Consider the following 26,920-nt stretch of genomic DNA (forward strand, 5'->3'; position numbering starts at 1 on the left):
TTCTGTATCGATATCGTGCGTCACCTCTTCCATCACTGTAGAATATAGTTGTCGCTTGGAAACCCCAGTTTGTGTAGCGCAGCATCCGTCCGGTCCCGATCCCCCAAGCAAGCGGACGTCGGTAAGGAGTCAACACGGCTTGCCTCTGGCCTGGCGTGTCACCCTGTTTCAGTTTTCGCCGTTCCGCAGGGCTGGACGACAAGTGTACTGCTTGTTGTCGGCAGACCCTGCTCCAGTGCTGTCTGCGCCGTAGCAGAGCTACCCTTGGCGGTAGCTTTCATCATACCATGGGTACGTACTCTGTACAGTTGCTGGTGGTGCGTATGCAGTAGATCTACCGCATGCCTAAAACCTTGTTCCAGTCACTAGCAGCAGGGCAGAGGCGGTACCACTACAGAGCGACTTCGGCATCGACAACCGATTTGCAGAACCCTCGCCTGAGGGAGGACGTTGTCAATGCGGGGCGTGAAGAACACTGCGCCATCAACGCATGCACATACCCCAGCTCCCCGGAGTGCGACAATGCATGCTGATCGCTCGACACCACAAGGCTGCTGAACGGTAGTACCAGCCGACGCACGGTCGGGCTAGAGGCACTGGCACTTGCAATTCCACTTCGGGGACGCCCTTCGCGACTCGCAGGTTGCGCACAACTGAGACCACACCTCACAGCCGACCTACAGCTTCGTGTCGATCAGTCATCATGCGTACCGCGCCCTCTTCCGGTGCCGGCTCAAGCCTTTGGAAGGTGAAGGACTGGCTGGCATCGGCGACTCACCGCAGACGCGCCATCCAGAGCGAGCTCTCCGAGGCTGTGCTTCCCGCACCGATTCCCTCTCCTTAGAGGTTACCGGAAAAGATTCACGGGAGCGCGGTCGCCTGCTTGTGCCCCTGACGTGAAATGCGGACTACGCCAGTGGGCGGTGGATGTTAGGTACAACCGCGGACGTCTTGCGCGCTGTGTGCGCGCTGCCTGTCCATCATACCTTGCCTGTCGCTGTCTCCGCGTCCCCAAACGTGTCAGTGAGCGTTGGAGCGGGGCTCAGCGTGGGGAATACGAGGGCTGTTGACTGCAAGATATCCCCGTAAGGACAGATCGGGGGAACACTAACTGCAGATACATCTCGGTCGCGCGTGATAGTTTTGGTCCTTGGCCTCATTGCATGAAGGCGGAGGACGCGTTGCAGACGAGGACGAGTAGGACCGGATCTAGGGATCCGCGCGTCCATCCACGTCGGGCTCTGTGGCCACCGCGCCAATCTGTGACGCGTCCATCACGTGCTGCGAAAGGCATCGCAAGGCGCGCGCAGCCGGACCGCGTCTTGCACTTGCCATCCGTCTACTGCGGCGATGCCGGAGTCCTCTTCGTCTTATGAACCAGTCCCTTCTACACCTCTAGAAAGTCCAGTCGCCAGGGCACCGTCTCATCTCCGAACGATCCGGAGGACCCTATTGTTCGCAGCCACTGCTGTGGTCGTTCTTTTGGCTGTGTTGAAAGCGAACGAGTGGACGAACCGTTTGGGAGAGTTACAAGCGCCGCCAGGGACAGACACCGACGCAGAAGTCGGATTGCCCGCAGAGGACACGGAGAACACAACCGTACCAGACATGCCTGAGCACGGAAAGTACAGCGTGGGATAGTGTGTACAAGACTTCCTGCCATGAATTAGCCCGACTAACCACCGTACCTCCGCCAGCTTTGTGAATTGGTGGGTAAACTCCGTGAGTCCGTGACAAGTGACTGAGAGTAGTGCAGGGGAATCTATGGGAGAAAGTATCCGCCCACTCTGATCCCTGCTCAGGATTTAACGTGAGTTTGTGCCGAGCATGCTGAACTGCGTCTCATGCGCAATCAGCCACATACTCTACGCCTTTGCAAACATCAAAGCCGACACAGGCGAAGTCTTCCTGTCCGACACATGGGCAGACCAAGAGATCCATTACCCGGGTGATTCCTGGAACGACGTCGGAACCAATCTCTACGGCAATTTCAAAGCTCTGTACAAGTTGAAGAAGCAGCACCGACACCTCAAGGTCATCCTTTCCATCGGCGGTTGGACGTACTCGCCAACGTTCCATCCCGTCGTCGTCTCCCCGCCTCTCCGATCAAAGTTCGTAGCGTCAGCTATACGACTCCTTGAGGACAATGCCCTGGACGGTCTGGATGTCGACTATGAGTATCCTCAGAACGATGCGCAGGCCCGAGGCTATGTGGAGCTTCTCAGGGAGCTTAGGGCTGGGCTAGACGCTCATGCCGCACGTAAAGGTGCCAATAACAGATTCCTCCTGACGGTAAGTTTAGCGTATCCGTAGTCAAGCGTGTCTTCGAGCCTACTGACTACCTATGAAGATCGCAGCGCCTTGTGGGCCCGATAACTACCAGAAGCTACACGTTCGCGAAATGGATCAAGTCCTTGATTTCTGGAATATGATGGCTTACGACTTTTGTGAGCATGTTTCACGGATCTAAGACAACCTATCACCGATATGGCCGGTAATCTGCGCAGCTGGGTCGTGGGACCAGATAGCCAACCACCAGGCGAACCTCTTCGGAGGACCCATCAGTGCTTCGCAGGCCGTGCAGTGGTATGTCAACCAAGGCGTGCCCCGCAGCAAAATCATCGTCGGCATTCCCCTCTATGGGCGAAGCTTCATGAACACGGAAGGCCCTGGTAAGCCCTTCCAAGGCATAGGTCAGGGCAGCTGGGAACAAGGGGTCTACGACTATCGCGCACTTCCCCCGCCCGGCTCGTATCTCCTTCGTGACCAAGAGCTCGCCGCTAGCTGGTCGTACAATTACCAGACCAAAGAGATGATCAGCTTTGACTCCGAAGAGGTCGGAAGGCTGAAGGGCGAGTGGATCGCCCGGGAAGGCCTGGGCGGGAGCATGTTCTGGGAGCTGAGCGGTGACAAGGGGACGCCGCGAGACGGCATGGAAGGTGGTCCTGGGAAGGACCCGCAGCCTGGCCGGAGTCTGGTCGCTGTCGTGAAGGAGGCGATGGGGGCGTTAGACCAGAGCCCGAACTGGCTGGCGTACGAGGGAAGCAAGTACGACAATATCCGCAATGGCACCGCATGATGCGTGCACAGTCCGACCGTTGCTGTCATGTAGGATTAGAGGGCCCTTGGACCATATCGTACCACGTTAACTACTTAATTTGTATGTTCGCCTCCAACGAAACGGAGATGGTGGTGGAAGCTGACGACGACGTTGAATGCGGTTACCTCACGCTGCGATGGCCGGGTTATTGGGCCCCTTCCCTTCTACGATACCTGCCAAATGCAGAGCATACGCTTCGGTAAAAGCCGAGATTGCGATCTGCGGTAACTTGCTGGCGACTCGGGAGCGAACTCAGCGCAGCTCATTCAGTGATATTCACGTCGACTCTCCTAAGGGCATGATGCCGTCATACTACCGACCCTATCTGCTTATTCTATGATTTCACCAAAGAGAACTCCGGCTCCCACAACTCGCGCCCACAGACCCTGCCTTAGACCTAGGCGCGACCGTTCAGTGGGCCCTGTCCGACTACATATTGGGCCAACAACACGTACATGACACGGTCTCCGACCCTTGATACACGAAGCACAGACTCTGGGGCTCGACCTCCCTGGAAGTAGGAGAGCCTGAGGCACAGAACACTATCGCAAAGCCAATCCTGCATGCTCCTGCCATTGTCGGTAAGAGGCCGTTGGCGCCTGCGGCGTCTGCACAAACGAGGTTGTGGTTCCCTGTCGTTAAATACGCCGCAATCATCGACGCCTCACTGCGCGACTCGGATGCTGTCTGCCAGCTTTTTGAGGGCCGCGATCCAGCGACTCAATGGGTGCAAGTTGTGGCGGCCACGCTCTCTGCAATGGGGACGTTCAAATCGTGCAGTCAATGAATGAGGGCGCTCGGAGTACGAGCATTGGAAATGGCTCAATGACCTAATTCGCGCCGCAAGAAGGGATTGCTTTCCGAGATCTCATATGAATTACGCCCTGAGAAATGAACGGGTTTGACTTTAGACTTGGGTTCGATCATGAATACAACAGTATCGCGGAGAGCACACGGAACCGCCGGTCGATTGTACGTCGCCTTCGACTGCAGAACCACCGTATATCCGCAGTCCGCGAGGCATGCCCCACATGCCTGCATACTGCCGTCCCTGGGTTGTCAGGAGAAACCTCTGCTACTTCGGGATCCTTGGCACAACGTGTCTTGGGTGTGCAGGGCGTACGAGTTGCACACCGGCTTCGTGACGCCCGTCCTGAGAGCGTTGTGCCACATTGGCAAGACACGGTGAGTGTCAACGCCGGTGATCGCAGGTACATGTGTTTGCTGCGTTTGCTGGCGGTCAACCTCTTTGATCATCAAGTTCCGCCACCGCACCGTGTCCGCTTGTTTGCAACCAGCGACTGCGACTCCCGCAGATCCTTCTTTCATACACGATCTTCGAACCTATTGGTGGCTTCCGTGATCGTCCGACGGCATATTTCTCTCAGCAGCGAGTCTGTTTCGCAAGAGGATAGGCATATACGACAGTGTGCAGATCATCCGTCGGTCAGCTGTTGCTCCGTGTAGTCTATTTTGGTGCGCCTTGCTGACTCGAATGCTATGCCCCAGGTGTTACGTTACTTAGCGTGTAGACCGCTCGTTCATCAACTTGTGCGATCTGCAAACTGAGTACGAGTGGTCCCAGCCACCAGGTATCGACGTGCCTGGGGCCATGATCGGTGTGGTTTACATGCGTTGATCGCTGACGAAGGTTCTGATGCTCGATCTAACAACAAAGGCATAATGTATTCCCGCTGGTGTTGGCAAGAAGTTACAAGATACACATAGATACTCAGATCGTATATAGGTATCGACCGGATACGGGGTGAGCGTTCCAGGAGTGAGGATTAGTTGTACAACGGGTTAGTGAGGGTATGCTGATGAACTCGTGGCGGAGTCGTGGCGAATGAAGTCCAAGATAGTACAGCTGTGATCGAGCGATTACATAGAGATTGCTCTTCCTTTGCCAATGTCCCGATCCTCTCGCACCGTTGAGCGGCCACGCTCGGTCTCCTCATGCCCATATGTGTCAGGCTCCGGGTCAAAGGCCTTGTCGGCTCTTACATAACTGATCACCCGGGGACTCTTGTGCGTGAACCCAGCGAAAGCCAGAGCTTTCCGGACCTCGAGAATCTCTTGACCGTGTACCCTGTCCCGGAGTAACGGGTCACGCGTGGCATCCGCAGCTGCACCATTCGCCGGCGCGAGAGGCTGTACAGCAGCTAGTGAGCTTTATGTCATAAAACATATGCTGTAGACTGCCTCACCTCGGGCGGGATGTCGTCGTCGAAGTGACGTGTATCTTCCGGATGACGGAGCTCAGGGCGATATGGAGCAGGATACCGATGCATGTTGTCCCAATCAATGCCACGGAACCATGGGTGGGCCTGACGGGTAGCGATACAGTAGTCAGCATTTTGTAAAGCAGCATTCTGGGCGTAGTCATATACCTTGATTAGGTGTGCGCCGTCGACACTGCCCGCAGCGCCAGCGATCGAGATGAAACCACTCCTCCTCGCTTGCACTATCATCGAGTTCGGCCTACTAACTGATGACGAGGCCTGTGATCCGAGACGGTCCTCTGGCTCGCACAGGAGCTGCTCCATCAGGCTAACGCCTTCATGGGACACGCGAGGCCGCGAGGGGAAGCGAAGAGATTGTTTCCAATTCAAAATCTTCTGCCGTGTGACGTGTCGCTGAGGGGCGTAAAATTCTGTCAGCCAGTCTGTGGGGGGGAAGGAGAACAAAGCCGCGCATCAATTGCAGCCACGTCAGACTGACCGAGTTGCTGACGAACGGGGGGAACCTGAACAGGACAAATTGTTGGTTAAAGTTGATACGGATGCCGAGGAAGGGCTCACCCATAGAGACACTCGAACATTATCACCCCCAGGCTCCACCAATCGCACGAATAGGTATATCCATGACCCCTAATCACCTCCGGCGACACTGACAACGGAGAACGCTCGACGTCAGAGCTGCCTGTGGCGCAATTGAGAGGAAATGCGTACTGTACGAATTTGTGCCGCACCTATCACGATACGTTCCTTAGTCTGACTCGATGTGCATTTGATATGAGTCGAAACTTACACGGAATATGCCAGCTGCGGGTGCAGTGTGTTTAGAATTCAGACTACCCCGGAAACTGCGGCACTGCATCGTGGACGCGCACCTTCCTCCTGTTTCGCTCCCTCCAGGTAAAAATGCCACCCTGGCCATCACCGCCGCCCATGAGCCGCTCGACTTCCTTGCGGTCAAGGCGCTTCGTTCGCGTGCCGTCAGAGGGACCGAAGTTGTCCTCGAGGTCTATTCCATGCTTGTGTAGCAAGTGGAGACGCTGCTGTTCGTAGTCTGTGGGAGGAGCGGATTAGGGAACTGCTGAGGCGTAGCGCACGAGAGGTGTGCTACTGACACGAGGTATCATGCGCCCAGTGGAGATCCGTGCTGGTGTGATGCAAGAATATCAGCAGGGTGAGGTGCAGCACGCGGCTGACAACTAGCAAAATAGGAGCGTAGCCACTCACGCAAGGCCGAAGTCGCTGAGTTTAATATGCCCTTGAGGGTCGAAGAGAAAATTCTAGTGAAGATAGAGGTCGGTCGGCGATGCCGAAATGAAGGGGGGAACAGCTCCGTCAGTGTGCCTTCGCGACAATGTTTTCTGGGCGCTTACGTCGGGCTTTATGTCTCGGTGAATAAAGCCATGCTTGTGACAGGACTCGATGGCCAGAACCATCTGTGGCGAACAACAGATGAGGCCATGCGATATGCCGTAAATCAAGCGATTAGTGTGGTCGACTGGTGAGGAAATGCCGGCGGGACAATGCAATGGAATAGAAGCGTACCTCGGCCACGTAGAACCGGGTGAAGTCTTCCTCGAATACGTCTCTTTCGATCAGCAGATTTAGAAGGTCTCCTCCGCCCATGTACTCGAGAACCTATCGATATGAAATCGGAATGAAATCAGCAGTCACACATCTGTCATATCCCACTCATCATTAACTGCGCCAATGACTCACCAGATAGAGGTGGTCGCGATCTTGGAAGCTGTAGTGCAGTCTGACGATCCAGTCTGCGCCTCCAGGAGAGTTTACCAGGGAAGCGGACTTTAGGAGGTCTCGTTCCGCGCGAACGTGGCCTTCCTGGCCCTTACGCAGCATGTCGGTCTTCCGTAGCTGAGGGGCGAACGGTTAGTAATGCCTGGGCATTAATGTGCGGAGAAAGAGATGATGGCCGTGATCACCTGCTTCATTGCGAATAGCTGCCCCGTCGAACGTTCCCGGACTAAGGAAACCACTCCGAAGGCGCCTGGGGGATCAAAATGTCCAGTCTCTAGCCATCTATGGAGAGATGATGAATGGGATTACCGTGTCCTATTGTCTTCAGCTTGACAAAGGCACTGACATCTACTTTCCGGCGCCGGTCCCGTAAATAATCGGTCTCGTTTTGGCGCCAGCGGCTCCTTAGATATTCCTTTTGGGCCTCGTTCATTTGCATATTCATCATGTCTTTCTCCATAGCTATCCTGCGCTGCTCGCGAGATGGTGGGTGGCGTAGCAAAGGGAAGTACAGGTTCTCGAAGTAGATCTTGGCAGAGACCGCTTTCTCCAGGGTTGCGAGGGATGGGACGATGGGTTTTCGGACCGGCGCCTGAGGTACGTCCGGAAGTTCCTTGTCTGGGTCTGACGCGTGGTCATCTTCCTGCTCGTGCTCAGGATGTGCGGGAAGACCGGCGGTCCATCGGATGGTGGAATTTCCGCCTTGTCCGACCGTCTGGTAGGGTGATATGGACGATGGGAGGCCCGAGGGCACAACAGGGGACAAGGAAACATTCTCACGAGCCGCAGTGGTGAGTGTGGAGGACGTTGTAGTGCTAATGCCGTTCACGACGCGAAGCGGAGGCGGATCACCTGCACCTTGTCTTATCATACTGCTTTGCGAGGGCTTCAATCCGTTGACGACTTCGTTGACCGCGCGAGCCTGGTTAAGCTGTCGAAGGCGATCTTTAATTGGATCCGCCCACAGCGGGTCTAGATAAACAGGGTTGGATAAGCTAATGTTGCAACCGACGTGCAAAACACCAAGCCTAACCTCCAAGCTTGCCTTGCCCTTCGGGACCCCACCTCGTCAAGAGTGCTTCAGCTTGCTCCGCGTCCGAAGCATGTACTAAGTGGCTACATTTGCAGACATTGAGACGCAGGCAGAGGGGAGAGATGACCGGTACATACACAAAGCCAACGGGCTTGGATACCATGTCCTTGCTGATCTTTCGCCCTCTCAAATTCCTGGTCGGGCTCGTGGGGCTCATGGGCACGGGCGAGCTTGATCCCTCCACCGGTTTGCGAGTGGGTTCAGCTTCCTTCGACGCTATCTCTTCGTACCTAGGACCCGCGATTGGCTCTTGCTCGTCCGCCATAACATACGCGACGGTGTGGTAGGGATCATGGAGAGAAGGTCGTAGAACCCCTTGTGAAGCAATGTTCCACCACGCAGCATGCTGGGTTGCTCATCTGGGTACGGCACGCTTTGCGGCAAGAAATGAGGATAGGGGTATGGCGCACTGTATGGATTTCCATACGAATAGATGTCCATCGCTCCGGGACTTGGAGAAGCCTCGCGGTGCGTGGTGTAGTACGCGTTTCCGGGCGGCCCTGGGGGAACTGGCAGGGCACGGCGCGGCGGGGTGGCCATTGCGCTCGCTGGTGCGTTCGCTGAGCAGGGCTCGCGGTCGAAGCGGATTAGGCTCGGAGTGTATGATCGACTTCTCGAGCATCATCGCTCTATCGCCCGGATGTAGCAACACGGGGACACGATCACGTGGCACAGGTACAACACCTCGCAACCACGTACCCGGGTCACGCATGCCTTTCGCGGCATCCGCGTTGTACTGGCGAGTTTCACTGTTGTTGTCTGTGCTTGCCCTCATACAGCTTTCGGGACACCTTGACGTTCGGCGCTGTCCCAGGCCGCGTGGTGGAGATCCTCAACTCAGATCGCCGCGCGTCAGACAACCGGTCCTTTAGGAGCTACGATAAATATTCGTGAGTTTAGCTTCCCACTGGCAGGCAGCAGGCAGCAGGCCCGGGGTGAATGATTTGAGAACGCTAATCAATGCACAGTCACTTATCAGAAGCTCTTGTGCCGTGACGTGAACTCAAACGGCAGTTTCCCCTCACCAGAACCGAGGATAATAGTCCGATCAGATCCAGTCGTCCATCGTACACGCAGATTCTGGTCTTTTCCACTCGAAGCCAGACATGTACAACCTATTGCATGGCCGCCATTATCGGTCCTGTTTGCGCGCTCATTCGCATGCAGACGTGACAATGTGATCCGAATCACGATACTCCGGGAGTCCCGCGACGAGTATTAATTTCGGGTGAACCTCCGGCCGCGAAGAGACTCGTCCTCCGTCTCCGAGAGATCGTACAGATGGATGGACCCGGAGGAAGCAATCCATGTGTCTCGGCGGCGGGAGCATCTGTGGAAATCACACGTTGAACACGTCCAGATGGCATGTGGGCACGAGGCGATATCGTGCCAGTGGACCCTTCGGGGGCCTCAGTGCTGTCGCGTTCCTCTGGCAAACACCAGCATCGCCATCAAAACGCGCACGCAAACACGACCTAGCTTTCTCTACCTAACTGTGATGTTTGCATCCGACTGCCGCCCTGGAACCGAGCTTCACCAAGCCCTGTCCAGCCCCTCCGCATTTTCGTCCCCAATTGTCAACTGAACAGACACCGCCTCTCGAGACGGTCGGCAGGCGGCTTCTAAGGTACTCTAAATATCCAGATATACCCTGGAACAGCAAGCTGCCTGTCTTTGCCCGTTGCCCTAGACTTCACACCCGACGCGTGTCTGTTGCAACTCGCATCCTCGTATCCGCGCGTTGACGTGCTCCAGTCGTTAGACATACCGATCTCTACCTCACATCATTCTCGTTGACCCTCACTGCCGGCATCCACCTGCTGTTCCAGCACGGCCATGCGTAGGTCGCCCCATGCCCCGGCCTCCTCCGAGTACTTAATCGCGGAGAACACAACACGGATTTCCGACGATTATATTCAAGTCTCGCTGAAAGTGGCGATGTCGAACCCGGGAGACGACCACTTCTCCTTCGGCTGCTTCTCGAGAACGCCGCGGCCTAGCACACCTAGCGGAGGGGCCAATGCTCAGCGTCGAGGACGCTTCCCTGGTGGGCGAAGTGTACTACCTCCTCTTCATCTACCGTTTCGAGCCTCACGTTCTCCAGGTCCGTTCTTTTCCAACAACAATCATGTATGAACGAATGCTCAACTTATGGTTTGCATTAGTTCCTGACCCTTCATTTCAATTTGCACAGCAAGATCAGACTCGCAATGATTATGGCGTACCAGCCTATGGCCAGCAGGGCTGGTCAATCAACCCACGTGAGTTTCATAGACGTCCGCTTCTACCGTGCAAACGTAATTGACCGATCTTCTATAGAAGCAGGATATCAACAGCAAACACAGTACCCACCTAATGACCCTAGATACTCCGCCCAGTTCGCTCCTTACCCTGGTCGTCCATCATCGTCCATGCTCCCAGAACAACATGACTCGCGTACACTCCCTCCGCTGAATATGCAACCTGGGCAGCCTCATCCTGGTGCGTCTAGCACCTTTATGCCAGGGACTAGTATCCGATCACCTACCGCCGGCTATCCCTCAGGGTATGCGTCTTACCCCGAAGGGCATCAGCCTCCGAGTCACGGTTCGTTCTATGCACCCCAGCCCCCCGATCCGCGCAATCTCCCCCCTCCAATCCCATCGACAATGGGCTATGACCCTGCGGCTGGCATGTTGCCTCGACGCTCATCGATGTCCGTCGACCGTACCGCATCGACACGGCTCTCCGTTCACGGTACATCACCGTATCCGCGAATCCCCCGATGGGAGGTCCCGTCTCATATACTCCTGAGCCCCCGGCCCAGGAGCCAGCTATCAAGAAGAAGCGCAAACGGGCCGATGCAGAACAGCTCAAGGTCCTCAACGAGACGTAAACCGTACGGCATTCCCGTCGACAGAGGAGAGGGCCGAGCTGGCCAAGAGGTTGAACATGTCTGCCCGGAGTGTGCAGATATGGTGAGTGGCAGCTTCTCTTTACGCAAAGGCCTACTCATTGAGACGCCGCCCATGTCACAGGTTCCAGAACAAACGCCAGGCAATGCGGCAGAGCTCCCGTCAAGCCGCCGCAGCCGGAGCACCAACGACGAGCGAGCCTTACCCTACGTCGTCGCACGCCCCTAGCGTCTCGTCCCCCGGATCATATGGGGCGCATCCTTCTGTACAGCCATACGGAGGGGCGCGTCCTGGAGAGCTACCGCACCCGACGGTTGCTCGTTGATCCCTTCCCCCACGCCATCCATGCATCATCGAGACGACCAGAAGGATCCGCGCCGTTTCCCAGGTCGCGGGCCTATGTGATCTCGAACGCAAGACGTCAATCCGCTGTTAAAATTTCAGCCATCTGTCTGCCCACTCATTCCTAACGTCGCTCATTCGCCCACTTACTCAATGGTTCACGTAACACTATTTAGGGGACAGTCAAGGACGCTGCAGCCGTCTTTATCGATTAGTTATATACATTATCATTTCATCTATATACGTACGCATTGCTCTCCTCGCCGCACTAGCTCTCCCTCCCACTCCGATGATCGTATTATGCCAATGGACATCCAGCATCGCTCTCGCTCTCGCTCGCATTGACACTCCTACTTATGTATTCTTATGGGTTATGTTATTAGGTTGTATATAGTAGATCTACCTTCCGCTCCAACTACTAGCATATTCTTAGTCCTTTATTCAGTATTGCTCGCGACGTCCTCCTGTCAAACCATCCGATAGCCCTGGATGCGCATTGGCTGCATAACACAATGACTCGCACTCGGGGCGGCTGGCGGTCCGACGACCTCACCAGCATCACTTCTTCATACCTAGGACGTATGTCAGATGTGTCGTCCAGCTTGATCTGGTCTAGTGCGTGACAAACCATGTACGTGATTACACTGTCAAGCTGCACGATCGACGGGGTCTAAGATAGTACGGTGTGAAAGATAAGTACCGCACACCACAACTCCGAGCAGCAAGGAGGCATGGCAATCTCTTAGCTATGCCTCCTGAGCCTCTTCACGGCGGCAGGGCCTAGAAGCCGCGAGCCACAATAAGACAAGGTTAGAACCGGCGATTGACGAAGCTGAGAACACTGGGTAGTAGGCATGCCACACCCGCCACTATCTATAGCACGTTCAATTCCATGATGAGTCGCTCCTCCGCTCTCGTCACCGGAGCACTGGTGTTCACAAATGAGTACCAACCGTCGCATGTAGTAGGAAGCCGCAGAAGCGCACCAGAAAGCAAACGATCAGGCAGTGGTGCCGCGGCGGCTGAGCTCTCCACTATACTGCATGCATGTTCTTGAGGGATACGACTGTACTCCAAGAGCGAGTCAGTGTGGTGCGTGTAGGGCAGTCGTATGCTCGTCGATTCAATCGCAGTCACCCCCTGTCTTGGATCTGTCTCGGGAGTCTGGGCACGCGAACAATTAATGATGGAGCATCCTCGCCGCCGCAACAAGTAAATGCAGCTCGCGTGCGAAAAACGTCGATGCGTGAGCATCAGGCGGCGTGCATCCAGACACTCTTGCGTGGTGACTTTCCCACTCCTCAGAGGAGATGGGAAAGAAAAACGACCTGTGGAAGTCTCGCGAAGGGGAGAACATGGAGCCCAACTCTACTGCTAGGCATCATGTTGCCTGAAGTAGCGTTTGTCCGAGACAAAGTGTCTCACATTAAACGAAAGTATATCTGATCCTACGCATCACACGCAGTGGTCAGGCACCCATGCGTACGGAGGGAAGTCGAAGAAGGGGGATGTACAGCACTTAGCTTATTGGGTGCCATATTCATCCCGTCCTACAAGGCAAAGGTCCACTGGTCTCGACCGAGAATGGCCTCCGAACCCGAGATGACGATGCTGGAGCCTCAGACCAACCCGCACGGAAGCGCGGGAAGAATGGAAGTGATCGATACGGACGCAGGAGGTGATGAGCACTGGTTGCACTGCGGCCTTGCGACTCAGTTATCACCTCATCTGGGCAAAGCGAGAGCGAGGAACAGACCGTACGTCTTCATATAGCAATTCTTGAAAGATGCACGCGCGCAGTTGGTATAGAAGCATCACGGTGGTCGTGTATGAGGTCGAGAGAAGCACAAACTTTAAGTATTCGGTCGGAAGTATTGGATCGAGCACAGGAACGTTGGCGTGCCGCTGATGAAGAGATAGTGTCGACGGTCCTTCTTTAGTGCAAGTGGGCGGTGTCATCTGCGGCTGCTCGAGAAAGGAAACCCGCGACCTGCAATGTAGTCAGTGAGCTTACCCCACGAATATACTGCTTGCCTCCATTGTGCGCTCAGAGTGAAGGGTTCTGGGCCTTCTGGCGGTGGTCCGGGGCCAATGTCTCCTTGAAGTGCGGTCGTGACATGTACAAATATAAATGAATGACCCCTGCCAGTACGGTTCTTCAGGTAGCATCTTACCGGCACTCTAAAAATATTCAGCCATCTGAGAAACACATCTACAGTATTCTGTGCTCATACCATTGAGACACTGAAACTCTGTACATCATGTTGACATTCTTCTGCACAGGCCGGACCGCCGCCATGATCGAAGGCCCTCGAGTCTGTTCACCAGAACATCCAAGAGCTTGAGCAATACCCGCGCGGCGCCGCTGTGCGCTATCCTTCACGCCTAGTAAATCACAAGTTGAGATTGGTCGCTGCGCCGAACACGAACTTCAGATTCTCAGAAGGTCAACGTTTCAACGCCGAACGGATTCCGAGTAAGCGCCCGAGGCCGTTCAACGATCGGGCCATCACATGACTTGCTCAGTTGCTGTGCCGCGCGATGTCCTGATACGGCAAGTGCCAAATTTTCTTGACCCGGGGCACGGAGTCGTCTCACAGCTTCTGCATCTGAGCGTGCACATCGCACCTCCTCCGCACCCTGCTTGTGGCCTTCATATCGTCGAGGAGCTACGCGCGGAGCAGCCAACAGGCTCTACACTTGCTCTTACGATATCCTGGGATCCCAGCAACCACACCACATCTCATTGGATTCTACATAGACATCTGGGTTTTTTTTTGCTGCGTACTAATCGGATATCCTCGCTGTTAAGATGTCGCCCGTTGCAATGCCTGTAGCCATGGATTCTCAGTTTTCTCCCCTCATAGACGCTTTACGCAATGCACCCACGGCTCCAGGCAAGTCTCGCCAGAATCTGCGACTGTCCGCCGCTCACTCATCAATGTCTTGTAGATGCAAAGGCTGCCGCCGATCGCCTTGCTCGCGAAGTCTCAAAAACCGGACTTGAGTCTCTCAGGTGCGTAAATTTACACCTAACTTATCACCAAGTCTGAAGTGCATTCAGCGATGCACAAATCATCACCGCCCTTCATGCCTTCGCGGGCAACAAGAAGTCGGGTTACGAACGTGAATCCGCCGTGGTGGCCTTCCAATCTTTGGTGACTGTACTCGGTGCTCCAGTTGCACCTTTACTTCTGCCCTCTCTCCCGGTCATCTACGAGCTGTACATGGACAAAGGCGATGTGGTCCGCTCGGCGGCTAGCGCTGCCGTCAAAGCGATCCTGAAGCTTTGCCCTCCCGAGACCACTAGAGTTCTGTTTCGTACCCTCGAAGGCATCCTCGAGACAGGAAAGTGGAGAACAAAAGTCGGCGTGCTCGACTCTATCAGGACCTTCTCAAGTTCTGCGCGCGACGCCGTAGCAAACGAGCTTGGGACCACGATCCCGAAGGTAGAAGCTGCTATGCATGACACAAAGCAAGAGGTGTGTAGAAAGACTCAGTGGTTATTTGTGTTTACCAAAACTTTGTCGTAGGTTTCCACTGCGGCAGTTAAATGTGCGACCGCGCTATGCGGAACCCTGGCAAATCCTGATTTGAGCCCACACATCCCATTGCTCGTCAAGTGTATGGCCAATCCGGACTCGGTACCTGCGTGTATCAAGTCTCTCTCGTCCACCACATTCGTGGCTGAAGTCACCGCGCCGGCGCTCGCGGTGCTCGTTCCGCTCCTCATCCGTGCTTTGAACGATAGGTCGATGGAGGTTCAGCGTCGAAGCGTCGTTGTCATCGATAACTTGGTAAAGCTGGTGCGCGACCCCACCGTTGCCGCCATTTATCTCAGCCCTCTTGTGGACGGTGTCGAGAAGATCGCTAAGGGTGCCGCCTTCCCAGAGGTACGCAATAATAGCAGAGCTCCCGCGAATACCTATTATGACACCGATTTCTTAGGTCCGGGCGTTCGCTGAGACCGCTTCGAACACCTTGCTGAAGTCCGGCGCGTCCAAGGATGGACCGCCTCCCGCGAGACGTGATATTGAGGGCGAAACGTCGTCAGCTTCGTCAGCTCTACTCACCCTTCTCCCAGCGGAGCTTGCAGATGTGTCTCCCAACCGCCCCAACGGCCCACATACACCGCGCCACCCGCTTCTCGCCCAGGTGCTGGATTTCGAGGCGTCCCTTGTTGCAGATTTGGTACACGACAGGCGATTCTCGGACAAGGACGTTTGGCATCGTTGCGTCGGATCGTACCTTACCCCATGGTTGTCTGGCGATGCGGACGCCGCGACCACCTTCGCGGAGACGGTTCGGTCCCACTTCCTCGCAATCGACCAGGCAAAACATGCGACGAGTGTCGACGACAGTGGAGAGGAGGGCGAGTTGCTCTGCGATACACAGTTCTCGCTTGCGTACGGTGCTCTCCTCTTGCTGTCACACACGCGCCTGCGACTGTTCCGTGGCCGTCGTTACGGCATTTTGGGAACAAATGGATCCGGGAAGTCGACCCTCATGCGGCAATTGCGAGATGGCAAAGTAGAGAACTTTCCGCCTCAAGATCAGCTGCGTTGTGTCATGGTTGAACACTCGCTGCAAGGCGAAGACACCTCCATGTCTGTGATCGACTTCGTTGCCTCCGGTAGGTAGCTGTACGCCTACACTATGAACTGAGGTTCTGATGAATTTTCCCGCAGACAAGGCGCTCTCTGGGATCCCGCGCACCAAAATTAGGGACCAGCTATTGGAGGTCGGCTTTGACGATAGTCGTCAGGCCGAGCTTGTCGGAGGTCTATCCGGCGGATGGAAAATGAAGTTGGAGCTCGCAAGGGCTATGCTATACAATGCGGACCTGCTTCTGCTTGATGAGGTCAGCATCCATGCTCATCGGTCATGTTGACCGTTTATTGATGATGTCCTCATCGCAGCCCACCAACCATGTAAGTAATATGATTTCATCGTATGTCAACCTGCCTGACTGCTATTCAGCTCGACCGCGCCTCTGTCCAATGGCTGGAGCAATATCTGATTGCACAGAAGCACATCACTTGCCTCATCATTAGTCACGACTCTGGGTACGTGCTATTACTTCACCCCGTACCGCAGGCATTCAGACATCTTGCCAGATTCCTCGACACAGTTACGACCGATATAGTGCATTACGAGAGCAAGAAGGTACTCATTAACGTGAACGAGCTGATCAGACATGCTGATCGGAGTCTTCAGCTTGTATACTACAAGGGCAACCTGTCAACATTCGTAGAAGCACACCCTGAAGCCAAATCGTATTATACCCTCGCTGCAACATCTGTCAAGTTCTCGTTCCCTCCGCCCGGGTCCTTGATGGGCGTCCGCAGTAACACTCGGGCTATCCTCAAGATGTCTAATTGCACGTTCACGTATTCGGGGAGGTCTACACCCAGCCTCTTCAATGTCAGCTGTGCGCTCTCTCTGTCAAGGTGAAGCGGACTTTCTTGATCATGTGCACTAATCGTTGACATCCGTGATCATCAGTCGTGTTGGGATCGTGGGTCCAAACGGTGCTGGAAAGTCTACACTCATCAAGCTCTTGACCGTACGTCGTACTGAATTTCACTCGATTATGGAGTTGAAACGGTTTCACAGGGTGAGACTGAGCCGCAGGAGGGCACCGTGTACAAGCATCCGTCATTGCGTATCGGTTACGTCTCTCAGCATGCGACGCATCACATTGGTGTGTCAATCCACTACTGCATAGGCTGAGTCAAGTTACTGAGGCTCTGTTCAGAGCGTCATTTGGAGAAGACCCCGGTACAGTACATACAATGGCGCTTCCAAGACGGTCATGACAGTGGGTGATATGATTCATCATTGACTGGGGCTAACATATTTTCACCAGGGGAGATTTTGGAAAAAGTCACCCGTGTGCTCACGCCTGAGGAGCTGGCACTGCTTGAAACTGACTTCGTTGGGAAGAACGGCCAGAGACGCAAGCTCGAGGTACAATCTCGATAACAACTCAATTTGTATAAAAACTCATCACATATGGGCGCGGACAGTTGATCATGGGTCGTCAAAAGCTGAAGAAATCGTTCCAATATGAGATCAAGTGGCGTGGTATGTGTAGTTAGTATGTCTTTATGCGGTGGATCCTGAAGGCAAGTTATCAGGTTTCGACCACCGGTTCAATACGTGGATTCCAAGAGACGAGCTCATCGAGAAGGGATTCACTAAAGTTGTGCAACAGTTCGACGACTTAGAGTCATCCAGGGAGGGCGCTGGCCAGCGTGACACTTCCGCTCACCTTGTCCGGAAACACCTCGAGGACATTGGTCTGGACGGCGACATCGCACAGTACAACGAAATTTCTGGCTTGTCCGGAGGTAAGCACAGTTCTAATTGCGCGTATTGCCTGTCTGACATTTGCATCAAGGCCAGAAGATCAAACTCGTCATCGCTGCGTGCCTTTGGAACAACCCTCAGGTATCGCGTGAATATCCTTTGTTTGGTGGGCGTTTATTCTAACATCCGGGGATAGATCTGTATCCTTGATGAACCGAGCAACTTCCTGGACAGAGAAGCGTTGGGTGGATTAGCCGTAGCCATTCGTGAATGGGCCGGGGCTGTCGTACGTCTGCCCGCTTGATCGGATCCTCCACCTACTGACGCGCCTGCCTGAAGGTGATTATCTCACACAACCACGAGTTCGTGACCGCTCTCTGTACGTCACATTCGGGAGTACTGTGCCTGTGAATCTTCATTCATCACCTTTTACCTAGGTCCTGAGATTTGGAATGTGGACGCCGGCCGTTTGACTCAGAAGGGCAAGGCTGCCGTGGTGGAGGATGCCTTCGCCGTGAAGTCGCCGAAAGGAAGTGGTGCCAACACCCCTGCGCGCTCCCGTTTGCAGACCCCGGCGGGTTCTACCGCGGCAACTCCTGCAGGGAGCGGGACCGAAGACAAGAGCGGAGTTGCCACTCCTGCCAAGAAGAAGAAAAAGTTGACTCGCAACCAAATGAAGGCTCAGGAGGAACGACGAAGGCTTCGAAAGTTGCACTGGCTTACCCACGGCGGTCCTAAGCCCGAAGACACGGACAGTGACGCATGATAGAATACATCACCGTACCATCCATACTCGCTGCACCTTAGATATTGTAGCATAGACGTCTTCGTAATATATCGCGTATTTAATGCGTAAGACCTCGTTTCCATGCGCGCCCCGTCAAACGAGTCATAACCATCGCTGCCAAAGCAGTCCGTTCGCAAGCGGACACTTCAACTGTTGTTACAGTACGTGTAAACATGATACATCTACATAGGCTGTCGTGAATAAATATGTAACGCCAGCGAACCCGACCAATAGATACTATGCTATAACAATGGGATGCTGATGTGTTTACATTGCATGGTGCTGTATATAAATATGCGGCGTGCAGCGAGCGTGTGCGTAAGACGTTCGATGAGTAAGGATGACAATACATATGTTGTGAAATATGCAATAGATAGAATCGCACCAAGTGGCGACTGCAATAGACCGACTGCATCAGCGCTTGCGCTGGCTGCTCTCTTTGTCATTGCTGGACGCGGAAAGTTCCCTTCGTCCAGCTCTTCGTCCGCTACGTCGGCTTGAGAGTCGCTCCCCCGTTCGTGGACACGAGCGTGTCTGCGCATGTTGCTCTGGACGCTGAAGCTGCGGCCACAGCCCGGATGTGGGCAAGTGAAGGCTGTGATGTGATCATCATGTCAGTCGGTGTCTGTCGCGAGAGCATTGAGCGGACTGCTTACGTCGCTCTCCGGTGTGCGTGTTGATGTGGATCTGGAATGGTCAGCGGCGGCTGGGACAGAACAGGTCGGGAAAGCACACCTTGAGGCTGCTCGGGCGGGTGAACCCTTTGTGACAGTAACTGCACTCATACCGCGCGGCGGTGGACCGTTCAGGCGGGACTGCTTCAGCTGGGTTCCTGGAAGAGCCTGCCACAGGCATGGGGTGGCCCGGGTACTGCGACTGCGGGGCAGCGTAAGGATACACGCCAGTGGGCATCTCGCCCCTGTTCATTCCCTGCTGCGTGTATGACGAATGCTGCCCGTGACCGTGATGAGCGTACTGCTGTCCGGTAGGCGGGGATGTGCCGTAAGCATACGGGCGCTGCGAAGGGACAGACGGGGTCCTGGCATGGGAACCCGTCCCTGCTGGGCCAGGGGCCGCGTTGTAGGCCGAATGTGAATGCGAAGATGTACGTCCGCGGGATCCTGGAGCAGGCGAGCCTGTCCTTTGTCGACCGTCGTCGTCGGTTAGGGCCAGCCGTTGGAACGGAATGTGGGGCGAAGCAGAACTTCCAGTTCGCCCCTGCTGAGGAGGAACTGCCTCTGACAGCTCTCCTGCATAGGGGTCAAAGAATGGGACTTCATGCACGGTACAATAGCACTCACTTCCGAAAATGTCTCGAATAGGGGGAAGCGTAGGACGCTCGGGCTGGTCCCGTCGAGGGTCTGACGAAGGTGGAGGTTGATTAGAAGGCATAGATAGTACAAAGGGGGGGATGGCAGGGTGCACCGAATCCAGGGCGGAAGAGCATGGTATATGTATGCCGCTGGGATAACTCACACTTACACGTCTTGACGTACTGCGATGGAGGGCGAATCACCGGATGGCAGTCCGTGGCGCGCATTTGTTGCGTCCGTTGGACTGCAGCATACTCACAGCAGCGCCGACGCGGTCGCCACGCTGGGTCAAGCCGTCGACAACGACGTTGATGACCGTCCTGAGTGCACTGATATGATCAACCCGAACACGGATGAGCCCCGTTGTTCGCCTTCATGGATACTGTACCATTGCGGGGTGGCGAGGAAAACCCGTGCTGCCCTTCGACGTAGGGCAACGTGTCAAACCGTCCAGTTCCGCGAACTGAGAGCTGTCAACAGAATGATTGCACGGACGGTGATACAGTGCAGAAAGCGCTTACGGGCTCCTGTGTATCTCAGATCGCGGATGTTGTGTCCGGCCACATCCCCTTGCTGAAAGGTGTTGAACGCACCCATGCCATTCTGGCTGTGCGATGCGCAATAGTCTCGATGTCAAGTGAGATCAGCCGTTTCCCACCCTCCGCCCGACAGTGTATCTCTGCATCTGGCCATCACCATCAACAGCGCAGTTGTTAAATGCATAGCTGTTAGTCGCAAGACCGCTAACACAAGCACTGCACTCACTCCAGCCATTGATGCTGCCGGAGACGCCAACGAACGACATGCAATAGCAGGTGCAGAGTCTCGACAGTTAAGATGACAAGACCTGACATCCGTACAACTTCTCTCTTGCGTAGCAGCACCCTGGGCCTGTCAAACAATGCATGATCGCAGCGTGGCTACACCGACCTGATCGTGGAAGCGTGCCAGAAGCAGTCCGGTAGCGGAACAACGGCACAACGACCCCGCCGATCAGCCGCGAACCCGTCCTTGAGGTACCCCGTCTGATCATTATTGAAGTGCATCGCAATGCCGAGAGAAATCGAGGAAGAGGCGAATCCTTGATGAAATCATAGGATCTCCTCGTGCCTTTCCCCGAGCAGAGAGCTTATGGGTATAATGAACCACACGATAAGACTGCCTCCATGATATTGGGTCGGTCACGGCCGAAGATCGCATAGCGCAAGGCATACTACGACGTATGTGAGCCCAAGTAGCATTCGGAGCAGCTTGCGACGCCATAATGGGTTTCACGCTGTTCATGCAGCGCCTTGTGATTGCACCTCCTCCGGTGTCTTTGTTTTCAGGGAAAGCGCGTGTAGGCCCTGAGAGAGTTCCTCGGAGAGCGTAGAATATATCAACCTGTGACGCTGCATTGTTGTCTAACGTACCGAGACGATACTTCAGATCGGGCCATTGAATGCATGGGGTATAGAGACGGACCTTGCCCCGAAACTGTTCTGAAACGACTTGGATGGAGAAATCTGAGAAGAGAAGGTTGGTGGCGATGTCAGCGGTGGCCACGAAACACGGAACGCGCGATAAAGCCGGCGGCGGGAAGCTCAGAGTGATGATACCTACGAGTCTCTCCAGAACCTCCGCCCTGCGCCCTCATTGCGGCATGGTGACGGTGCTGCCAGGAATCGTTTGTGACCGTGAGCTCCGAGGGCTGTAAAGCGGAGGAGAGCTACGATCACGGAGGAAAGTATGAGTACCTCGGATGCACGAACAAAATGTATCACTGACGCACCTTTGTTTTGATAGACCTCGCCACAGGCCCTTCCTCACCAGCCACCTGTGCATCAGACGTAGAGGTCGACATACTGCTCCTGAGTAGCTGCGGTAACCGGTTGCGAACGACAGCGGTCCTGCGAGCTGAGATTGCTAGCATCGACACGTCGCGAGCGGTGTGTGAGTGCCTGTAGCACGACGCCTGATGTTGGAGGGCGGTACGGGGAAAGGGGGAAGGGAGGGCCTGTGATGTGATCGGCTCGAAGTCAGGAGCAGGTCGGTGGCTGTCCCACCGGCAGTATCCGAACCGCTGTCCATACCTGGGTCGAACCCCTTCTGGCTGACGGCATCTGTGGCTTTCTCAGCTCACCTCCACTCTCATCGACCTCTCCGCCATGTCAAGCGAACAGATCATACAGACGCCCTATTACTCTGCCCACCTATACAGAGGCCAAGTGGTGGGGATCATTCTGGAGGAGGGTACAACCGACGGCGATCCCCACAGAAAAATAAAAGATACGCTGCCCGAACATGACGACCACGGAAACTATCACCAATATGTGGTTGCGGACGAGGAGACCCGGAATCATTGGAGGAAGAGGTTGGGTGTGATTCTTGCACGGATGGTGGTGAGGGAAGATCTCAAGAGGCAAGGAGACCATTGTGAGTAGCCCTGCTTCACCTTGACCGTGTCATTTAGTCTCACACTATGCAGGGAGGGGCAATTTGCAGTCCACTTTCCTCTCCGAGCTGCCGATCAACTATGAGCTCTACGTACACAAGAGCCAGAAATCGTATGATCCGCGCAGGGACGTATATCTCTTCGGTAAGCCGAGTCCTCTATCTCCTCAGGTTTTGCTCATCAACTTCAGGCTCGCGATATGTGACCGTCTTCCGCTCTCCCGCCGAGTTCGCATACCACCTGGTCTGGCTCGTGTCTGGCAGTCCGCTCAAGCCAGACGGGAAGCCGGACTGCGACTGCGTGTACTGCGATCCTTCGCGAACACAGTCAGAGATCTCATACGAGCTGAAGCTCCGGCATAAAGACCCACATGCCCCTGTGTCCAAGGATGCGAAATCCAAGGTCAAGGTTGGGAAAGTTCGTAGTCGCCGCGAGCGGTCCCCGTCGCTGGCGTCCATCCCTTACAAAGACTACACCAAGTTGAATCTTCAGCCGCAGCCGTAGATCTTCACTGTTCTACCCCATTGACTTGCCCGTCGCGCCCACTGTCTAGGATGACTATGTAGTACATCACTCATGCCGAACCTCCTCACGCACATCGCAATCATTGTCACTCTTCCGGTATTGTTTTCGCGCTTTCGTTGGCACAGTCCCTGTATGTACCATATAACCAGTGTACATACCAACTCCTCTTCCTGTATACCATCGACTCTCACCGGTCCCTCTGGATCCTACTCAGTGTGTGAGCTTGATAAGCTGTCACAATCGCGTCGCGTCACGCGTTGTGTCGTGTGACTGGACGCGTCGTAACACTATTGAAGGGACCGTGACTTTGACTGCCACAGCCTTGTCATTCACCGAGACCGACTTCGACCACCAGCGCAACTCTAACAATCACTAGTATCACTGCGTCACTCGTCACAAGCCACATTGAATCTCGTTGACTGCGAAATACTCAATCGGAGGATTCGTACCAACGCACGCAGTGTGCTGCAGGAATTCTGACCGTGACGTCTTCAAAACCATTTCACAATGTCAACACAATCAGGACCTCTACAAGGGATGGCACCTGAAAGGGATATGTCAATTCATCAAAGAGGCCTAGTGGATACCTGCTTCGAGGAAGGCCAGTATGAGGCAGCCGCCGTTGTGCTAGACCAGCTTCGCTCGCCAAAGTAAAGCCTCATCCGTGAGTGCAGAGTCCGAAAGAAAATTGTGGATTTCTTACTTTGACACGCAGCCCTCACATTCGACACCTTGTCTACATTGCCCTATACTCTCCCTCAGAGACGGAAGTCTTTGACGCGGACAAGATAGGTAGCGAGCCAGCTTCGCCTAGCAAGCTACTCTCGCGTCAGCAGAAGACCACATTGCTCCCCACCGGGCAGCGAGGGACGCAGCGCTGAAGCTCCTCTTCGCCTTCCTGCAAACCAACACACCCGGTGCGCTCTTCGCGGCGTTGCCAAAGTATGCAGGCACGGACAACGGCGCCGTGAACGGAATCCAGGAGGACACGGACTCCTTCATAGCGAGGCAGTCGGTTCGCGTGCGGAACGCCAAGGACTGCTGGGCTACTTTGAGAGAAGGCTTTGTGCAGCCTAACGCGGAAGTGCCCCCACAGTTGAAGCGCAAGGGCTCGAGTCGCGCACGAGCAGTCGAGGAGCAACCTCAGATGGACAATGGAGAAGTCGAGGGCCAAGCCACTCGGGCTCCCGTGGGTGAACATGCGTGGCCAGTACTGGAGTGGGTGCTATGTGTGCTGGAGAAAGATGAGAAGCTGGTTGAAAAGAGTGGTCAGCGTACGGCTCATATGTTCGGCTATCACACCTTGTGTCACTGACTCCGTTGTCCTCAGCTTTACATTCTCCGCTGCTGGTGTCTCAGATACCACAGCCGCGGTCCGCCACAAGTGCTCGGTGGGACATCGAGGCCCCCCTGGACGTTATCTTCTACTGTCTGAAGGAGACTGACCTTCGGCGCAGGTCATTGGGCATCCGCCTCCTTGCCTTGGTCCGCCCTTTCTCTGCTAACACAGACACAACCGCTTACTCCAGACATCTCCTTGGTTCATCATAACAGTTGGTCAACCTCTCAGCAACCACAGTGGTTGACCTCCCTCTATTCTTGAACGCGATTGGAAGCCGGCTATTCTCGCTGAACACGGATGAACTGGTCTCGGTCCTCGCCGCGTTACCGTCTTCCCCAGCGACGCTTCAAATGAGAGTGCTGCTCTGCCGGAACTACCTGACCGACTTTGGAGCTGGTCCGGGTCAGAGCAGCACACGACCAAAGCCCCAAGCACGCGGCCAGCCGCGCCCCGCCCCCACACGTCGCAAACAACCCGAGTCATCGCCGAATGACAACCTGTCTTCGAATGTCCCCGCAGCCGATACGACAAGCATCAGCCGCAAGTTTCCTACGATCTTGCCGTCGGAGATCGTCACCCTCATCGAAAGCCCGTGCTCGACGGACATCAACAGCAGCGCCCAGACCCTCCGAATCAAACTAGAACTAGCCCTGTCTTATACGCTGTTTCGGAGGCAGAATGGGCCCGATGCTACGATAGAGGCAGAGTGGCTGGGCGTCCTACGCGATGGTCGCCTCAATGCTGCTTTTGAGACGGCATCTAGGCTGGTCCGGAAGACGAGAAGCAAGACCAGCGCGGCGATGGACGATCGGGCGATCGAGGGCATGAAGCAGCTGCTCGCCGCAGTCACTGTATGCTGAGAAGCTTGGGCGCGTTGAAGCCACTCCTGGGATCATTGAGTGGTAAGCTTACTCGCGATTCCATCGCGGGAAGGGTGGACCGGGTGGAATGATGAACGATGCAATTTTCAGATGCGCGGCGACAGGTCCGAGTCAATACGTATTCCCAGTCAGTGCGGGACCTTGGGGTCGCCTCAATCTATCAAAGCTAACATTGAACCCCGTGGAATTGGAGGCTTTCTCCCTCGGCAACGGTCTCACGCTGTCATGGATGTGTTCTGCCACGGCGTCAAGCATCGGGGGCGTCGGTGCCTCTGACATTCGTGTGTCTCCTCGAGAACGGTAAAGACAAATTGGAGGCTGGCCATGATGGTGGTGGATGCTCCGATCCTCGGTTTGCGCCTAACGATTATCGCGTTGATCTATGGACTTGGGCCATTTTCACACTCATCGGAACAGGTGTGCTGGAAGTGTCCTGGGTGGCATCGTATCCTCAGGGTCAGTCTTTGTCTATCCCGGGCTCGGAGCAGTCGTGAGAAGTCGTATAATGTTATCGCTGCAGTGTACGACATGCGGCGAATACCTATATATACTGGTCGTAGATATTGTCGGATGGTTGAGGCGTGCTACAACGCGACGGCAATCCTATGATATTGCGGGACTTGTCAGACTTGTACAACAAATGCAACGACAGCAGTACTTCGCTTGCTCAGCATCGTGAACCGGTTTCCTGTACGTGTGGAACAATAGATCGTGTTGGGTTGCGTAACGGATGTGGAATCACATTCATGTCGATTGCACCACCAAAGGCGTGTCGACTTCGGCCACATTGCCCGAGGGACCTGCGCCCTGGTACATCCCCAAGGGTATGTACCCAATGTAATGGAGGTCCCCAAAGCCACCAACGTAATAAATCGCCTAAACATGGCATGAGCACCAGATATGACGCCATACCGCTCGTCCAAGTCGCTCACCTGCGGATCGAATCGTGCCCAGTAGGCCTGGCACGTTGCGACGTGGGTTCAGTATAACGCGAGGCTCCTAGATTTGACAGTGCACGCACCACATGAGGTCTCCGGGGCCTGGAACCCAGCGATGGGCATCCGGGTGCTTCGCAATGTAGCAGGCTTTCATCTCCTTTCGTCAGGGATAGCACCGGCATCGGTGAAGACAGTCACATTTCCTATTAGCGAAACACGAGGACGGCTCGCATCCGGTTGCGCGTCCGCGACCGAGATTGAAACCGAACGAGTGTTCGAGTGCAGGATGTTCTGGCTTGAGCGAGAGATCGGCATGAAGAGTAGGACCAGGGAGCCGTTCGCATGGCAACTGAGTGGCTAGTGCTCAATATCGCTCGCGGATGCTTTACCGACCAATCGCATACCTAGCGTAGTACTCTTGCAAGGAGAACGGCTGGCCTGCGGTAGACGGGCCCAATGAGTGCCCGTAGAACAGTCCTGAAGAAGCTCACTCAATTAGGAGTTGCGGTTCTCACCTGCCAAAGTTGCGTGGTCATCGGGGAACACGGTACCCATGTACCCGATGCTGGACGGCGATAGATCGACCAGGGACCTGGCCAGTATGGCTGACACAATCGTCAGCATGTGTCATATGCACAAACATCGTGGCTATCTCAACCTGCTTCATGTACAGTCTCGATACCAAACACGGCCTGCGCTACACAGAGCGCTGCCGCAACGAGGACTTTGAATGAACGAAGGATGCCCATCTGGAGATATGAGAGTTCCAGATGCCGATATAGCTTGGTAGGGATTCCCAATTATACGGTATAATGGAAGACCGGAGCGTGGCCTGAGGTCCAAGGTGGCGCACAGGGGTCCGCGATTGTCTGGTGATCGTAGTATGTGAGATAAGACAGCCTTCGAGTTCGAAGCTCAGTTACACGGTACCTGAGTTCAACTCGCCCAAACAATAGTCCCCGAG

At 55.0% G+C, this 26,920-nt stretch overlaps 10 protein-coding genes across 10 annotated transcripts; 4 read left to right on the plus strand and 6 right to left on the minus strand.

Annotated features, from left to right (window-relative positions):
* Positions 1 to 1,337: 1,337 nt before the first annotated feature.
* Positions 1,338 to 3,302, plus strand: B0H18DRAFT_975149 (glycoside hydrolase superfamily). Its single transcript, XM_048044048.1, has 6 exons — positions 1,338 to 1,640; positions 1,698 to 1,709; positions 1,757 to 1,810; positions 1,857 to 2,292; positions 2,351 to 2,447; positions 2,508 to 3,302. Exons 1-6 carry the CDS (start codon positions 1,351 to 1,353, stop codon positions 3,077 to 3,079), a joined length of 1,461 nt encoding a protein of 486 aa, XP_047898923.1. The 5' UTR covers positions 1,338 to 1,350; the 3' UTR covers positions 3,080 to 3,302.
* Positions 3,303 to 4,767: 1,465 nt separating this feature from the next.
* B0H18DRAFT_975157 (kinase-like domain-containing protein) lies at positions 4,768 to 8,793 on the minus strand. The gene is made up of 16 exons (XM_048044049.1): positions 8,419 to 8,793; positions 8,266 to 8,313; positions 8,129 to 8,203; positions 7,405 to 8,067; positions 7,281 to 7,345; positions 7,057 to 7,212; positions 6,883 to 6,975; positions 6,711 to 6,773; positions 6,565 to 6,617; positions 6,453 to 6,484; positions 6,187 to 6,391; positions 6,052 to 6,071; positions 5,928 to 5,989; positions 5,491 to 5,736; positions 5,308 to 5,427; positions 4,768 to 5,251 (listed from the first exon to the last, which is right to left on the minus strand). Exons 1-16 carry the CDS (start codon positions 8,726 to 8,728, stop codon positions 4,982 to 4,984), a joined length of 2,481 nt encoding a protein of 826 aa, XP_047898924.1. The 5' UTR covers positions 8,729 to 8,793; the 3' UTR covers positions 4,768 to 4,981.
* A 971-nt stretch (positions 8,794 to 9,764) lies between these two features.
* B0H18DRAFT_408934 (uncharacterized protein) lies at positions 9,765 to 11,444 on the plus strand. The gene is made up of 5 exons (XM_048037953.1): positions 9,765 to 10,292; positions 10,354 to 10,449; positions 10,508 to 10,669; positions 10,733 to 11,145; positions 11,206 to 11,444. Exons 1-5 carry the CDS (start codon positions 10,025 to 10,027, stop codon positions 11,308 to 11,310), a joined length of 1,044 nt encoding a protein of 347 aa, XP_047898925.1. The 5' UTR covers positions 9,765 to 10,024; the 3' UTR covers positions 11,311 to 11,444.
* A 1,465-nt stretch (positions 11,445 to 12,909) lies between these two features.
* On the minus strand, positions 12,910 to 13,230 carry B0H18DRAFT_408951 (uncharacterized protein). The gene is made up of 2 exons (XM_048037954.1): positions 13,181 to 13,230; positions 12,910 to 13,121 (listed from the first exon to the last, which is right to left on the minus strand). The coding sequence occupies exons 1-2, from the start codon at positions 13,191 to 13,193 to the stop codon at positions 12,949 to 12,951; spliced, it is 186 nt and encodes a 61-aa protein (XP_047898926.1). The 5' UTR covers positions 13,194 to 13,230; the 3' UTR covers positions 12,910 to 12,948.
* Positions 13,231 to 14,008: 778 nt separating this feature from the next.
* On the plus strand, positions 14,009 to 18,613 carry B0H18DRAFT_975169 (P-loop containing nucleoside triphosphate hydrolase protein). The gene is made up of 19 exons (XM_048044050.1): positions 14,009 to 14,321; positions 14,377 to 14,440; positions 14,489 to 14,906; positions 14,958 to 15,317; positions 15,373 to 16,057; positions 16,113 to 16,297; positions 16,405 to 16,490; positions 16,542 to 16,590; positions 16,642 to 16,874; positions 16,930 to 16,990; positions 17,041 to 17,128; positions 17,183 to 17,245; positions 17,294 to 17,394; positions 17,454 to 17,511; positions 17,565 to 17,777; positions 17,828 to 17,877; positions 17,933 to 18,022; positions 18,076 to 18,115; positions 18,174 to 18,613. Exons 1-19 carry the CDS (start codon positions 14,237 to 14,239, stop codon positions 18,500 to 18,502), a joined length of 3,258 nt encoding a protein of 1,085 aa, XP_047898927.1. The 5' UTR covers positions 14,009 to 14,236; the 3' UTR covers positions 18,503 to 18,613.
* Positions 18,614 to 18,765: 152 nt separating this feature from the next.
* On the minus strand, positions 18,766 to 19,450 carry B0H18DRAFT_868928 (uncharacterized protein; the record flags this gene model as incomplete). Its single annotated transcript, XM_048039976.1, has 3 exons — positions 18,766 to 19,118; positions 19,180 to 19,210; positions 19,259 to 19,450. The coding sequence occupies 3 exons, from the start codon at positions 19,448 to 19,450 to the stop codon at positions 18,766 to 18,768; spliced, it is 576 nt and encodes a 191-aa protein (XP_047898928.1).
* Positions 19,451 to 20,755: 1,305 nt separating this feature from the next.
* Positions 20,756 to 21,241, minus strand: B0H18DRAFT_408979 (uncharacterized protein). Its single transcript, XM_048037955.1, has one exon. The coding sequence runs from the start codon at positions 21,118 to 21,120 to the stop codon at positions 20,869 to 20,871; it is 252 nt and encodes an 83-aa protein (XP_047898929.1). The 5' UTR covers positions 21,121 to 21,241; the 3' UTR covers positions 20,756 to 20,868.
* Positions 20,993 to 21,880, minus strand: B0H18DRAFT_409148 (bola-like protein-domain-containing protein). Its single transcript, XM_048037956.1, has 4 exons — positions 21,608 to 21,880; positions 21,439 to 21,544; positions 21,301 to 21,341; positions 20,993 to 21,239 (listed from the first exon to the last, which is right to left on the minus strand). Exons 1-4 carry the CDS (start codon positions 21,746 to 21,748, stop codon positions 21,117 to 21,119), a joined length of 411 nt encoding a protein of 136 aa, XP_047898930.1. The 5' UTR covers positions 21,749 to 21,880; the 3' UTR covers positions 20,993 to 21,116.
* A 103-nt stretch (positions 21,881 to 21,983) lies between these two features.
* Positions 21,984 to 24,997, plus strand: B0H18DRAFT_1114066 (uncharacterized protein; the record flags this gene model as incomplete). The annotated part of the gene is made up of 6 exons (XM_048033063.1): positions 21,984 to 22,251; positions 22,304 to 22,414; positions 22,461 to 22,687; positions 23,610 to 24,069; positions 24,126 to 24,280; positions 24,350 to 24,997. 6 exons carry the CDS (start codon positions 21,984 to 21,986, stop codon positions 24,995 to 24,997), a joined length of 1,869 nt encoding a protein of 622 aa, XP_047898931.1.
* Positions 24,998 to 25,762: 765 nt separating this feature from the next.
* B0H18DRAFT_1082148 (pyridoxamine 5'-phosphate oxidase-domain-containing protein) lies at positions 25,763 to 26,580 on the minus strand (the record flags this gene model as incomplete). The annotated part of the gene is made up of 5 exons (XM_048031489.1): positions 25,763 to 25,894; positions 26,036 to 26,103; positions 26,133 to 26,305; positions 26,361 to 26,394; positions 26,472 to 26,580. The coding sequence occupies 5 exons, from the start codon at positions 26,578 to 26,580 to the stop codon at positions 25,763 to 25,765; spliced, it is 516 nt and encodes a 171-aa protein (XP_047898932.1).
* Positions 26,581 to 26,920: the final 340 nt, after the last annotated feature.

Source organism: Fomitopsis serialis (assembly GCF_022376445.1).
Source record: "Fomitopsis serialis strain Sig1Antser10 chromosome Unknown B0H18scaffold_4, whole genome shotgun sequence".
NCBI lineage: Eukaryota > Fungi > Basidiomycota > Agaricomycetes > Polyporales > Fomitopsidaceae > Fomitopsis > Fomitopsis serialis.